Source organism: Narcine bancroftii, chromosome 1 (assembly GCF_036971445.1).
Source record: "Narcine bancroftii isolate sNarBan1 chromosome 1, sNarBan1.hap1, whole genome shotgun sequence".
Lineage (NCBI taxonomy): Eukaryota > Metazoa > Chordata > Chondrichthyes > Torpediniformes > Narcinidae > Narcine > Narcine bancroftii.
Window position 1 is genome coordinate 153,460,329 of NC_091469.1, and position 13,967 is coordinate 153,474,295.

The 13,967-nt window shown below is 46.5% G+C and overlaps 1 protein-coding gene across 2 annotated transcripts in view; it reads right to left on the minus strand.

Annotated features, from left to right (window-relative positions):
* Nucleotides 1-13,967, minus strand: part of cfap99 (cilia and flagella associated protein 99) — a 264,896-nt gene that overhangs the window by 62,391 nt on the left and 188,538 nt on the right. The window contains exon 16 of one of the 2 annotated variants that reach the window (XM_069942185.1): nucleotides 56-300. The exons of the other annotated variant lie outside the window; for it this stretch is intronic. Within the exon in view, the coding sequence (XP_069798286.1) occupies nucleotides 199-300 (102 nt within the window). The 3' untranslated portion in view covers nucleotides 56-198. Of the gene's footprint in view, nucleotides 1-55; nucleotides 301-13,967 lie in introns of those variants that run through there. 2 annotated transcript variants of the gene reach the window in all.

The following is a 13,967-nucleotide window of genomic DNA, read 5'->3' on the forward strand; positions in this document are numbered from 1 at the left end:
TGTGGTGAGATCTGCACCTTTTTTTTTAAAAGCAACCATCAGAATCGGATACAAATTTTTAGAAACTAGAATTATTTTTATTGGGTATCTCCTTGCATCTTGATATTCATGATGTAGCACTGCTGCTTTAAAAGTATGGCCAGTATTAGTTGTGTGTCTTTCTTTAGGTCAATTTTGTCAGCTTTCTCCACCATGTTGTCAGGACCCCCTCTGACTTGCTTTGCCGCCAAGTTTAAGGAGCTGGGCCTTGTGTTCACGGCTTGACTCTAGGTTCTGCCACCAATGTTCTTCTGTTGCTTTCTGAGGTGAATTATTCACAAATAATTCATTAGTTACACAGGATGCCACCTCTTATCAGCATTTTTAATTAGTTTTTCCAAGGAACTAGGTGCTAAACCATAGCTTCTATTCAGAGGAACATTTGGAATTGGAATAAGTCATTAAATTCGGTGTTCTGTGGCAGCATTATAGTGCAAACATTCATATTATAACCATCTTACTACAAATAAAAAAAACATTGTGCATGAAAAGTAAACCAGTGTCTTTGGTTCATTGATTATTCAGGAATCTGATGGCAGTGGGGAAGAAGCTGTCCTTGAGCTGCTGAGTGATTGTCTTTAGGCTCCTGTACTTTATTCCAGTTGGTAGCAGAATGAAGAGGGAATGGCCTGGTGGTGGGGGTCTTTGAGGTGAGAGGCTGATTTTTTTAAAGTCACCCCCTCATGTGGATGCATTCGATGGAGTGAAGTCTGGTGCCTGTGATGTTGCAGGCTGAGTTGACCCTCTGGAATTTATTCTCCTGAGAGTTGGCACCTCCATACCAGGCAATGATGCAACCCGCAAGAATGCTCTGCATGGTACACCTGTAGAAGTTTACAAGAGTCTTCGGTAACACAGAATTTCTTCAGCTACCTCTCAAAGTATAGCCGTTGGCAAGCCTTCTTTGTGATTCCATCAACGTGGAGGCTCCAGGACAGATCCTTGGAGATGCTGGCACACAGGAATTTGAAGTTCTTGGCCCTCTCCATTACTGAGCCCTCGATGAGGACTGGTTCGTGTTCCTCTGACTTCCTCCTAAAGTCCACAATCATCTCCTTGGTTTTGGTGACGTTGAGCGTAAGGTTGTTGTCAATACATCATTCAACGAGCTGATCTATCTCCCTTCTGTACACTTCCTCATTGCGGTTTGTGATTCTGCCGACAACTATGGTGTCATCTGCAGACTTATAGATGGCATTGGAATTGTGCCGGGCCACACACTCGTGGATAATGAGTAGAGCAATGGGCTGATGAGATAATCAATGAGGAGGAGACATTGTTTCCAATTCATGTTGACTGTGTCTTCCAATGAGAAAGTCAAAGATCCAGTTGCAGAGGGTATTACAGAGGCCTAGAGTTTGTAGCTTCTTGACTAGCACTGATGGTATTGAAGGACGAGCTGTAGTTGAAATGGCCAGGACTGGGCGGTAAATCTGCGTTTAGGGTATCGGCAGCTCAGATGCGTGGTTGGCTGTGGTGAGGATCTGCAGTTGGGGTATCAAAAATGGGAAGAACATACCCCCCCACCCCCTCTTGAGAAGGAGAAGCATGACACTCTAGGATGGTGACCATGGAAACGAACCAGTGAGGGGTTCAGCGGCTGTGTAGCCTGCACAGGCTGCGGGTGACTGGCTTTCCGGGTGCCTGCACGGGCTGCGGGTGACTGGCTTTCCGGGTGCCTGCACGGGCTGCGGGTGACTGGCTTTCCGGGTGCCTGCACGGGCTGCGGGTGACTGGCTTTCCGGGTGCCTGCACAGGCTGTGGGTGACTGGCTCATGTGAATCAAGTATTGGAAATGAGATCCGAGAATTTGAACGGGAGTCTGTGCCAACTGCAGAGGATGCGGGAGGGCTGGACGTGAATCCACGGGGACACAATATCTCTGAAGAGACTCTCTTTTGCTTCTCTTTCTCCTACTGTTTGGGGTGCTAGGCTCATGGCAACTTTATTTGCCTAACAGCAGACAAACCTTAAGCTACATTTCTAATATATTATGTGACAATAAAAGGAAGCTTGAACCTGGATAACCTCTCCCTCTTGCTCAGGCCATCATGTCTAGGCATCATCCTTGTGTATCTTTTCTACACTCTCTCCAGCTTGACAATATCTTTCCTCTAGTACATTCACCAAAATTGAAACCAATACTCTGGCCTCCACATCCAACATATTATTCTCTGCGAACTCCACAAGCTACAATTCGATCCCACCAGCAGCTTTCCCTCTGGTTTCCATAGGGATTGCTCCTTTGGAGACTCCCTCATCCACTTATCTCTTCACTGCCTTTACTCCCTTTGTACCTACCTCTGTGAACATAATAAGAACTACACATACACTTACTTTACCACAACTTGGGGCGCCAAACAGTCCTTTTAAGTAAAGCAACACTTGACTTGTGTATCTGCAGGGGTAATTTCTTGCATCTAATAAAGCCCCTCGACATCAGGGAGACTTGACGTAGACTGTGAGATTGTTTCAGTGAGCGCATTTGCTCTGTTTGCTGCGACAGCAAGGACACAGTGGCCATCCATTATAATTCCACACACCACTGCCACACTACCATGTCTCTCTGTAACCTTGTGTTGCCATTCAAAGCCACCCGTAAATCGAAGGAACAACATCTTGTATATCATCTCGGCAATCTCCAACCAGACCACATCAACTCTAACCTCCCCCCCGTCTCTCTTTCCCCACCCCTCTGTCTCCTTTCATCGAACTCCCCACCCCCTTTTGTTAGTTACTTCACCTATCAGAGAGCTACCTTCCAAGCCTGCTGCTCTCTTTCCACCATCATTTCTCAGCTTCTCCCCTACCCTTCCACCTATGATCTACCTTATCACCTCTTGCCTGTTAATCTGTGCTCCTTCCACCTCCTCTGCCTCCCCATCCCTCCACTATTTATCCAAGAAGTTACTCGGACCACAAGACCCTGCAGAGGATAGTGAAGTCAGCGTAAAAAATCGTTGGGGGCTCTCTTCCTGCCATGACGGACATTGACAACACACGATGCAGGCAGAAAACAATAAACATTGCGAATGATCCACACACCCCTCACGTAAACTGTTTTCCCTTCTGCCATCTAGTAGGAGGTACTGCAGCACTTGGGCCCATACGTCCAGATTGGGCAACAGCTTCTTCCACAAGCCAACAGGCTCCTGAATTCCCAGAACATATGTCCATAGAGTACTCTTACAGTATATGTCTTAATATTTAATATTTTATGTGTTTAACTTTTATTTTAACTTATACTTACTGTGCGAGTATTAGTATAAATGATAAAAGTTATGAGCCCAAAGGACCCCAAAACCCAGCAGCAATAGACATTCACCAAGACGAGTAGTTACTTAAACAAAAGTTGTTTTTAATTATCTTTAAACATGAAAATAGAATCAAACTTTAACTTATCTCTATACTTAACTAACCCAAATTAACCCCTTTCTAATTCTAATCACACGTGTATGATGTGTGTGAAAATTTAAGAAAAGTTCTTTGGTTCACAGTTTCATCTCACTTCTCCTTCTTCCAAGGTCACTGGTTGCAGGCAATTCTTATATTGTGCACAGAATTTAATATGTATAAAGTTCACCAGGCTTTGGTGCTCGAAAGATAAATGTTTACTGCTCAGGAAGGTTCCTGTAGGGTTTGCAGAGAGAGATTTGTTGTTCCAAGATTTCCACAACTGAGGTACCACCATTAGTCACCTCAATGTTTCACTGATGAAACTTGCCCCATCAGGGTTCTTCAGATGATAACCTCTTTCTTTCACAGAGTTCCTTTCTGTTTCGCTTATTCCAAGAGAAACATCAGACAGATAGCGCTTTCTGTTTCAACAAGCTTCCTGGCTTGCACTGATCAGCTGCTTTCAATGTCACACACTGGCTGAGAGAGCTTGTTGAGCTTGTTTTTTCTCTCTCTCTCTCTCTCTCTCTCTCTCTCTATCTAACTGAGAATGCCAGAAAGCCCATGTGACTCTTCACCTTCTTCAGCAAACCACAGGAGTTATCCTTCTACTCCTATCTGTTGTCTTAGATAAATAAATCCCAGGAGTGAACTTTCTGTGAGCACTCTGTAGGTACTTGCAAACAGCCAGTTTGTCTCCTCTTCCAAACAATGGTCTATTCATTTCATGACATAATATCAATTGGCACCTACTTGTGAAATGTGCATAAAAGTCTCCATTGTTTCTGTAAAGTTCAATCAATATGAATTCTTCAGTATTTCAAATAAGATCTGTTTTAAAATGTGTGTGTGCATGAACCTACTCTAAACTTACCAAATTCTTCCAATATTTATCCATTTCATTGACTTAAATGTAATTTATAGCAATATTTACACTGTAAATCTGCCCCAAAACAAATAATTTGTGACATGTTCATGAGAAATTCTGATTCTCCATCAAATCTCTTAATTTTTTTCATCTAGTGAAGGCAACAATAGCATCTTCAGTACAATGTAAAGTCTCCAATCCCTGGAATCTTCGCTGCACTTTCCCCAGAATCATCAGGCCCTTTCAGAAGTGTGGCCTGATCGGTGGCTGGAAAATTCACCATGGCTTCCTACTTCTGTCATGCACTTGGGTATGGGAACTCAATGGTGAAAGCATGCTTTCTCAAATTTAATTACTTTTTAGACATACGGCACTGCAACAGGCCAATTAGGCCCTATGAGTCCGCGCTGCCCAATTTACACCCTAATAACCTACATCCCGGTATGTTTTGAATGGTGGGAGGAAACCAGAGCCCCCGGAGAAAACCCACACAGACACGGGAAGAATGTACAAACTCCGCAGGATTCAAACCCAGGTCCAGTCCCAAATGCTGGTGCTGTACAGGTGTTGTGCTAACCGCTACACTAACCGTGCCACCCAAATAGGGATGAGCTGTACAGAATCTTGATCTGTGGCACTGGGAGGCGCATGGGAGGCACCATGGTTAGTTGCTGGGCTGGAATCCAATTTAGAGGTGTTCAGTCATAATCCTGCGGATGGTAACTTTGGACATTAGTTCCTCAGCCAAGCACATGCCCCAAATGTCTCAACCTATGGTTCCCCTCACACTCAGCCACTGTCGAAATAAAATCTCGATTGAAACATCAGTTTTAGCAAAGGGCAGCAGAGTGGTGCAGCGTCACCAGAGACCCGGCTTCAACCCTGACCTCAGGTGCTGTCTGTGGGGAGTTTGCAGGTTCTCCCTAGGACCAGGTAGGTTTCTTCCTGGGCCTCCAGTTTCATCCCACAACCCAAAGTTAGCCATAGAACGTTACAGCAAGTACAGCCCCTTCAGGCCATGATGTTGTGTTGACCTGTGTAAACCTACTCCACAACAATCTAATTTTTCCCCCCTCACATCCATTGTAAGTTTTCCCTATTGTGTGACTGGGTTGTTGATGAGAATGTGTGGAGAAAAGAGAAAAATGGGATTAAGTTAGTAAAAACACAATGCTGGAGAAACTCAGCAAACCAAACAGTGTCCTTTGTAGAGCAAAGATAAAGATACAGAACCAACATTTTGGGCTTGAGCCCCTCATCAGGGTATGGCAAAATGTAGACATGGCCTGATTCGGCATGACGAGACATATTAATGCAAAACATACTGTGCAGAGCATGTAAAGTGTGAAATTCAGGCACTAGATGGTGCTGCCGAGAGAAATAAATGATACGGTCTACCTTGGGAAAGGAGAAGAGCACTCCCAGACAATAAACTCCAGATTTAAGAACAAACCCAGCTCCTGGTAAAAAAACATGAAGATGCTGGAGGAACTCAGGTAGTCTCACAGTGTCCATAGAAGGTAAAGGTTTATTACCGACGTCTCAGTGCCTGTAGAACTTCATGTTTCACTCCAGTTCTTGGTGTGAACATTTGATGTCACAGAAGCACCAATGTAAAGGGCAGCAAGTGTTGGAGACACTCAACAGGTTGTAGCTCACAGTTTGTGATTTTATACCCCAGTCTCTCCCTCTCCCTCTATCATTTCCTCCAGCTCCCCACTCTGCTGAACTGCCTTATTCCTGATTACCTGGTTTCGCCCCATCCTATCAGTGTATCTGTGGCCCCTCCCTCTTTTGATCTTGCATATGCTGGCCACCCGCAGACAGCGACTGGGCAAATTGGGCAATGAGTTCCTGCGGGACTCGCGCGGGCTTGCAACTTCCAGGCAGTATCGGCCACCCAAAATATAGAGGACATGATCCTGGGCACCCATGTTGCAGGCATCAGGTCTGACTATATGCGCCAAAGGTTACTCGAGCAGAGTAAGTTAAAAAGGGCGATCGATCTTGCGAAGTCGCTGGAGATCACCCTCTGCAATGCGGAAGTGTACTCTGCGAATGGGCCCACACAGGAGTTGCCACCCTGGGATGCAGAACTGCAGGCCACCGGTCCGCTAATGCGCCCGACTTCCAGGGGGACACATGCCGCCACGTGGGCACCTCCGTCATTTCCCCACGCAGCAACTCAGCGCGGGTCGGATCACAAATCGACCTTGGCCTCAGCGGTGATGAACCAGAACAGTCCTCACCAACTTGCCCGCTCCATGATGGGCATCTCCATCAGTGACCAGGTGACTGAACGCCTTTTCGATAGAGGGAGCACCGAGAGCTTTATTCATCCTGACACTGTCCAACTTTACTCCCTTGAGGCAAAACCAGTCACCTACAAAGTCACCCTAGCCTCAAAGTCTCACTCTGCAGAAATCCACAGCTACACTACGGTGACACTGATCGTGTGGGGCACGACTGATAGAGACTTTAAGCTCCTCACTATGCAGTACTATTGGGACTAGACTTCAAGTGCCACTTTAAGAGTGTTACCATGCAATATGACAGTCCTCTCCCACCCTCACATTCGGCAACCCGCAGTTCCTTAACCAGCCACTCTGCTCCCCCCCCACCACTGCTGCCCAAATGACGTGCAATCTCTCTACTCTCCGCATCAACTCCCCCCCCCACCCCCACCAGCGCTGTTCACCAACCTCACCCTCAACTGTAAGCCAGTCACCACAAAAAGCAGGCATACAGTGAGAAGGGCAGGGTGTTTATAAAGGTGGAGGTTCAATGACTCCTGGTCAAAGGGATTATCGAGGCCAGGACCGCCCTGGTAATGGTGATCAAGGGTGGGGCTAAACACAGAATAGTGATTGAGTATTCTTCTTTGGCTTGGCTTCGCGGACGAAGATTTATGGAGAGGGTAAAAAGTCCACGTCAGCTGCAGGCTCGTTTGTGGCTGACAAGTCCGATGCGGGACAGGCAGACACGATTGCAGCGGTTGCAGGGGAAAATTGGTTGGTTGGGGTTGGGTGTTGGGTTTCTTTTGAGGGGGAGGACGTGGAGGGGGAGGACGTGGAGGGGGAGGACGTGGAGGGGGAGGACGTGGAGGGGGAGGACGTGGAGGGGGAGGACGTGGAGGGGGGGACGTGGACCTGTCCTCGGGCCTGCGCAAAGGAGCTTTTAGGTGGAGTGCAGTGCGCGCAGTATTGGCCCCACCCTTTACACCCATGGTTCATGTGCCGTGGCCAAGCAAGCTGGGTCCTTGGGTCGTAGGTTTTATATCGGAGTGGCCTTCTCCTATGCAGGTTTCTTACCCGGGCTGGAGGGGCCTGCCTCCCCTCCTAGGTCGGTCCATACTGCCCGGACCGGGGATTGAGTATAATCAAACCATTAACTGCTACATGCAATTGCTCCCTCGCATCGCGGATATGGTTAGCCAAATCGCCCAGTATCGTGTGTTCTCCACAATACTCCGAAATGTGCCTACTACCAACTCCCCATCCACCCTGAGGATTGTCAGTACACAGCTTTCGAACTGGATGGCTGTCTCCACCACTTCCTCAGGGTCCCCTTTGGTGTCACCAATGACATTTCCGTTTTCCAACGAGAGATGGACCAAATGGTAGACTAAAACAACCTGCACAGCACCTTCCCATATCTGCATAATGTCACGATCTGCAGCCATAACCTGCAAGACCATGACGCGAACCTCCAGAAATTCTTCACCACCGCCAAACACCTGAATCTGACCTACAATAAGGTTAAGTGTATTTTCCTCACTACCCGACTGGTGATCCTTGGCTGCGTCATGGAGAATGGGGTCATTTTTCCCCAACCCCAACTGCATGTGGCCTCTGCTAGACCTCCCCCTTCCCCTTCCCCACGTCTCAAGGCCCTGAATGGTGTCTGGCGTTCTCTTCTTATTACTCCCCATGGGTTCCAAATTATATGGATGAAGCCTATTCCCTTATCAGGTCCACTTCTTTCCCCCTGACAAATAGACAATAGACAATAGACAATAGACAATAGGAGCTGGAGTAGGCCATTTGGCCCGTCGGGCCAGCACCGCCATTTTAGATCATGGCTGATCATTACCATCAGTACCCCTTTCCAGCCTTATCCCCATAACCCTTAACTCCGTTACCCACAAGAGTCTTATCTAACTCTCTTTTGAAGCAATGGCAGCCTTTTGTTGCAAAAAGGAGGACATCGCGAAAGCTGCAACGTATGTGGTGGATGAATCTGCCCCCTTCCAGGTGGAGAGTGATGCATCCATAGAAAAATAGAAACATAGAAGATAGGAGCAGGAGTAGGTCATTCGACCCTTCGAGCCTGCTCCGCCATTCAACGAGATCATGGCTGATCTTAAAGTTCAGTACCTCGTTCCCGCCTTCTCTCCGTAACCTTTAATACCCTTATACTGAAGAAATAGATCTAATTCCCTCTTAAATATATTTAATGAACCTGTCTCTACTGCCCTCTGTGGCAATGAATTCCACAGATTCACCACCCTCTGGGTAAAGAAATTCCTCCTCATCTCGGTCCTAAACGGTTTGCCTATTATCCTCAAACCATGGCCCCGGGTTCTGGATTTTCCCATCCTTGGAAACATCCCATCTGCATCCATTCTGTCCAGTCCTGCCAGAATTTTATATGTCTCTATGAGATCCCCTCTCAATCTTCTAAACTCCAGCGAGTACAATCCCAATTTGCGCAATCTTTCCTCATAAGTCATTCCTGCCATTCCAGGTATCAGCCTGGTGAATCGCCTTTGCACTCCCTCCATTGCAAGAACATCCTTCCTTAGATAAGGTGACCAAAACTGCACACAATATTCTAGGTGTGGTCTCACCAAGGCCCTGGACAGCTGCAGTAAGGTATCCTTATTCCTATACTCAAATCCTCTTGATATGAAGGCCAAAATACCATTTGCCTTTTTAACCGCCTGCTGTACCTGCATGCTCGCCTTCAGAGACTGGTGTACAAGTAACATAAGATAACATAACAATTACAGCACGGAAACAGGCCATAAGGCCCTTCTAGTGCGCACCGAACCAAACACCCCTTTCTAGTCCCACCTCCCTGCACAATGCCCATAACCCTCCATCTTCTTCTCATCCATATACCTGTCCAACCTTTTCTTAAATAATACAATTGACTCCGCCGCCACTATTTCTCCCGGAAGTTCATTCCACACGGCTACCACTCTCTGAGTAAAGAAGTTCCCCCTCATGTTACCTCTAAACCTCTGCCCCTTAATTCTTAACTCATGTCCTCTTGTTTTAATCTTTCCTCCTCTTAACGGAAATAGTCTATCCACATCCACTCTGTCTATCCCTTTCATAATCTTAAATACTTCTATCAAATCCCCTCTCAACCTTCTTCGCTCCAAAGAATAAAGACCTAATCTGTCCAATCTCTCCCTATGCTCTAGATGCTTAAACCCAGGTAACATTCTGGTAAACCTTCTCTGCACTCTCTCCACTCTGTTTATATCCTTCCTATAATTAGGCGACCAGAACTGCAGTACCCCTAGGTCTCTCTGCACTTCCCCATCTCTTAATCTATTGCCATTCAAATAGTAATCTGCCCTCCGGTTTGTATTACCAAAGTGGATAACCTCACATTTATCCACATTGTAGTGCATTTTCCATGTATCTGCCCAGTCCCTCAATTTATCCAAATCACACTGGAGCTTCCTGACCCCCTCTTCCGTGCACACAACCCCTCCTAGCTTAGTGTCATCTGCAAATTTGGAGATATTACATCCAATCCCCTCATTGTAAATTGTGAACAGCTGGGGTCCCAGTACAGATCCCTGTGGCACCCCACTGGTCACCGCCTGCCACTCAGAAAACGAGCCATTTATCCCAACTCTCTGTCTTCTACCTGCCAGCCAGTTCTCAATCCACATCAATACTTTGCCCCCAATCCCATGAGCCTTGATTTTGGAAGCCAGTCGTTTATGCGGGACCTTATCGAAGGCCTTTTGGAAGTCCAGGTACACCACATCCACTGGCTCTCCCCATCCATTTTACCTGTCACTATCTCAAAGAATTCCAATAGATTTGTCAAGCACGATTTACCTTTTGTAAATCCATGTTGACTCTGTCCGATCCCTTCTCTGCTAGTCATATGCTCCGCTATTACATCCTTAATAATGGATTCCATCATTTTGCCCACTACTGATGTAAGGCTCACCAGCCTATAATTCCCCGCTTTTTCTCTACTCCTCTTTTTAAATAGTGGGGTAACATTAGCTACCCTCCAATCCATGGGTACTGATCCTGAGTCTATCGAGTTCTGGAAAATCATTCTTAAAGCATCTGCTATCTGAATGGCCACTTCCTTGAGTACCCTAGGATGTAGATTATCAGGCCCTTGGGATTTATCTTCCTTCAATCTCATCAATTTCCCCAAGACCATGTCCTTAGAGATACTGATTTCTTTCAGTTCCTCCCTTGCATTAGTCTCTATGTTTCCCAACATCCTTGGGAGGTTATTTGTATCCTCTCTTGTGAAAACAGAACTAAAGTAAGAATTTAATTGGTCTGCCATTTCCTTATTCCCCATTATATATTCCCCTGATTCTGACCGCAAGGGACCTACTCTGGATTTCACCAATCTTTTCCTATTGACATATTTATAAAAGCTTTTGCAGTCGGTTTTTATATTTGCCGCAAGCTTACTTTCGTAATTTATTTTTGCTCTCTTGATTAATCCCTTTGTCCTCCTTTGCTACATCTTGAACTGCTCCCAGTCTTCGGATGCGGTACTTTTTTTGGCCAATTGATATGCTCTCTCTTTGGACCTAATGCTGTCTCTAATTTCCCTTGTTATCCACGGTTGAGTCACCTTTTTTGGTTTATTTTTATGCCAAACCGGTATAAATGATTTCTGCAATTCTTCTATCAGATCTGTGAATGCTTTCCATTGTCTATCCACAGTCAACTCCCCCATAAACACCACCCAATCAATCTTACTCAACTCCCGTCTCATACCATCATAATTCCCTTTATTTAAGTTCAGGACCTTAGTCTCGGTTTTAATTTCATCACTCTCCATGTCGAGTGAGAATTCGATCATTTTGTGATCGCTCCTACCCAAAGGGCCTCGTGCAACAAGATTGCTGATTAGCCCCTTTTCATTACATAATACCCAGTCTAAAATGGCCTGCTCCCGAGTTGGTTCCTCGACATATTGGTCTAGATAACCGTCCCGTAAACATTCAAGGAATTCCTCCTCCTCAGTATTTTTACCAATTTGACTAGTCCAATCTATATGCAAATTAAAGTCTCCCATGATAACAGCTGTTCCCTTATTGCACACTTTTCTAATGTCCCTTTTAATGCCTTCCCTCACCTCTAAACTACTATTTGGAGGCCTATATACCACCCCCACTAACGTTTTCCGCCCCTTGCTATTCCTCAGTTCTACCCATATAGATTCCGCATCTTCTGAGTTAATATCCTTCCTGTCAATCGTGTCGGTCCCTTCTCTCACCATCAATACTACCCCACCCCCTTTTCTTTCTTGCCGATCCCTCCTAAATATCGTATACCCCGCGATGTTAAGTTCCCAGGCTTGTCCACCCTGCAGCCATGTTTCTGTAATCCCAATCAAATCATATTTGTTTTTCTCAATTTCCACAGCTAATTCATCTACCTTGTTCTGAATGCTTCTTGCATTAAGATATAAAGCCTTCAGATTTGCTTTTTTCACCCTCCTTGCTCTTTCTGATTTTTTTACTTTCGCTGCCTAACCTAACTTTTCCTGTTTTATCTTTTCTGTCCTTTGCCCTATCATACAGGTTCCCAACCCCCTGCCAAATTAGTTTAAACCGCACCCGACGGCTGTACCAAACCTAGCTGCCAATATATTGACCCCTTTTGGGTTTAGGTGTAACCCATCCTTCTTGTAGAGGTCATGCCTTCCCCAAAAGAGATCCCAATGATCCAAGAAGCCAAAACCCTGTCCTTTACACCAGCCCCTCAGCCACACATTCATTTTCATTAACCTTCCATTTTTGTCCTCAGTTGCACTTGGCACAGGTAGCAAACCAGAGATCACCACCCTGGCTGTCCTATTTCTTAGTTTCTGTCCTAGCTCTCTGTAATCCTTTTTCAGTACTTCCTCCTTTTTATCTATGTCATTGGTTCCCACATGTACCAAGACATCAGGCTGTTCGCCTTCCCCTTTTAGAATAGCCTGAACCTGATTTGAGATATCCCGCACTCTTGCACCAGGGAGGCAGCACACCATGCGGGCATACCTATCTGGCTCACAGAATCTCCTGTCTGTATTTCTGACAATGGAGTCCCCAATGACCACTGCATTCCTCTTTACCTTTTGGTCCACCTTGCCAGGCTCAGTGCCAGCGACCTGGTCACTGCTGCCAGCTTCTGTCAGGTCATCTCCCTCAACAGCATCCAACAAAGTATACCTGTTACTGACAGGGATATTCACAGGTGTGCTCTCCATTTTCCTGGTATTTTTCTTCCCACCCCTGACAGTTACCCACTTACCTGACACATCTGGTCTTGGGGTAACTATGTCCCTGGAAGTTGAATCTATCAATTCCTCACTCTCCCTTACCAGCCGTAGGTCCTCAAGTTGCAGCTCCAGTTCCCCAACTCGGTCCTTAAGGAACTGCATCTCGGTGCACCTGACGCAGATGTGGTTATTTGGGAGGGTGGGACTCACCCATGGTTCCCACATCTGACATCCAATACAAAGCACTAACCCCATAGGCATGACTGAGCTAAAATAATGCCACTTACCCTTCTCCTCGCCTGCTTTTGCCTAAGCCTGTTGAGCCAAAGGCTGGAAGCCCCACTCCTTCAGTGCCCCACTCACTCAGTGCGCCGCTCCTCGCTGGCCGCTCCCTCCCCTTTTACTCCTTTTACTGGCCCCTTGACCAATTAACCTTGACCAATTAACCCAGTCACTCTCTCCAAGCTCCTGCTCCTCTGACTCACAGCTCAAACTCCTCAGACTCCCAGCTGGATTTGAGTAGGCCCAAGCCCCAGTAAGCCCTTGTATTTAACTGCTTACCTCCACGTCACTCTCTCCGAGCTTCTCCTCCTTCGACTCCCAGCTCGAATTTACATATAGATTGGACTAACCAAATTAGTAAGTCCAGCTATTTATTCTACTCACCCTCTGATGCTGTTTTATCTTTTCTGTAATGGGTGAAATCAAGTGATGTGTTTGGAGGTTCTCTGGTTGAGGGAGATAGCTACTTTTCAATAAGATCACATTTTTCAAAAAAAAGGTGGTGTTGCCGGAGCTGCTCTTACAACAGCGGTGCCAATGGTGAGCGGGAAGTGGAGACACAGCGCTTCCGCGAGGTCAAACTGCCCATTTCAACTGCCAGCTCCACACGGGCTTTGAGCAGCCCGTTCAAGGAGTCAACTGTAGTTTTGTTTAAAATGATGGTGGCCCCCATGATCGGAAGCAGCCATGAAGGGTTGCAGACTCCAGGCAAGCAGAGGACTGGCATAGGGCACCAGAAAATGGGGAGACCACACCCCCCCACCCCCGTCTGAGAAGGAGAAGCAGAGGAGACAACCCATGGGATGGTGACCACGGCAGCGGACCAGTGAGAGGATTCTGCGGCTGAAGGACCCACACAGGCATCAGGCTTCTGGTGACTCAAGGCAAGGAA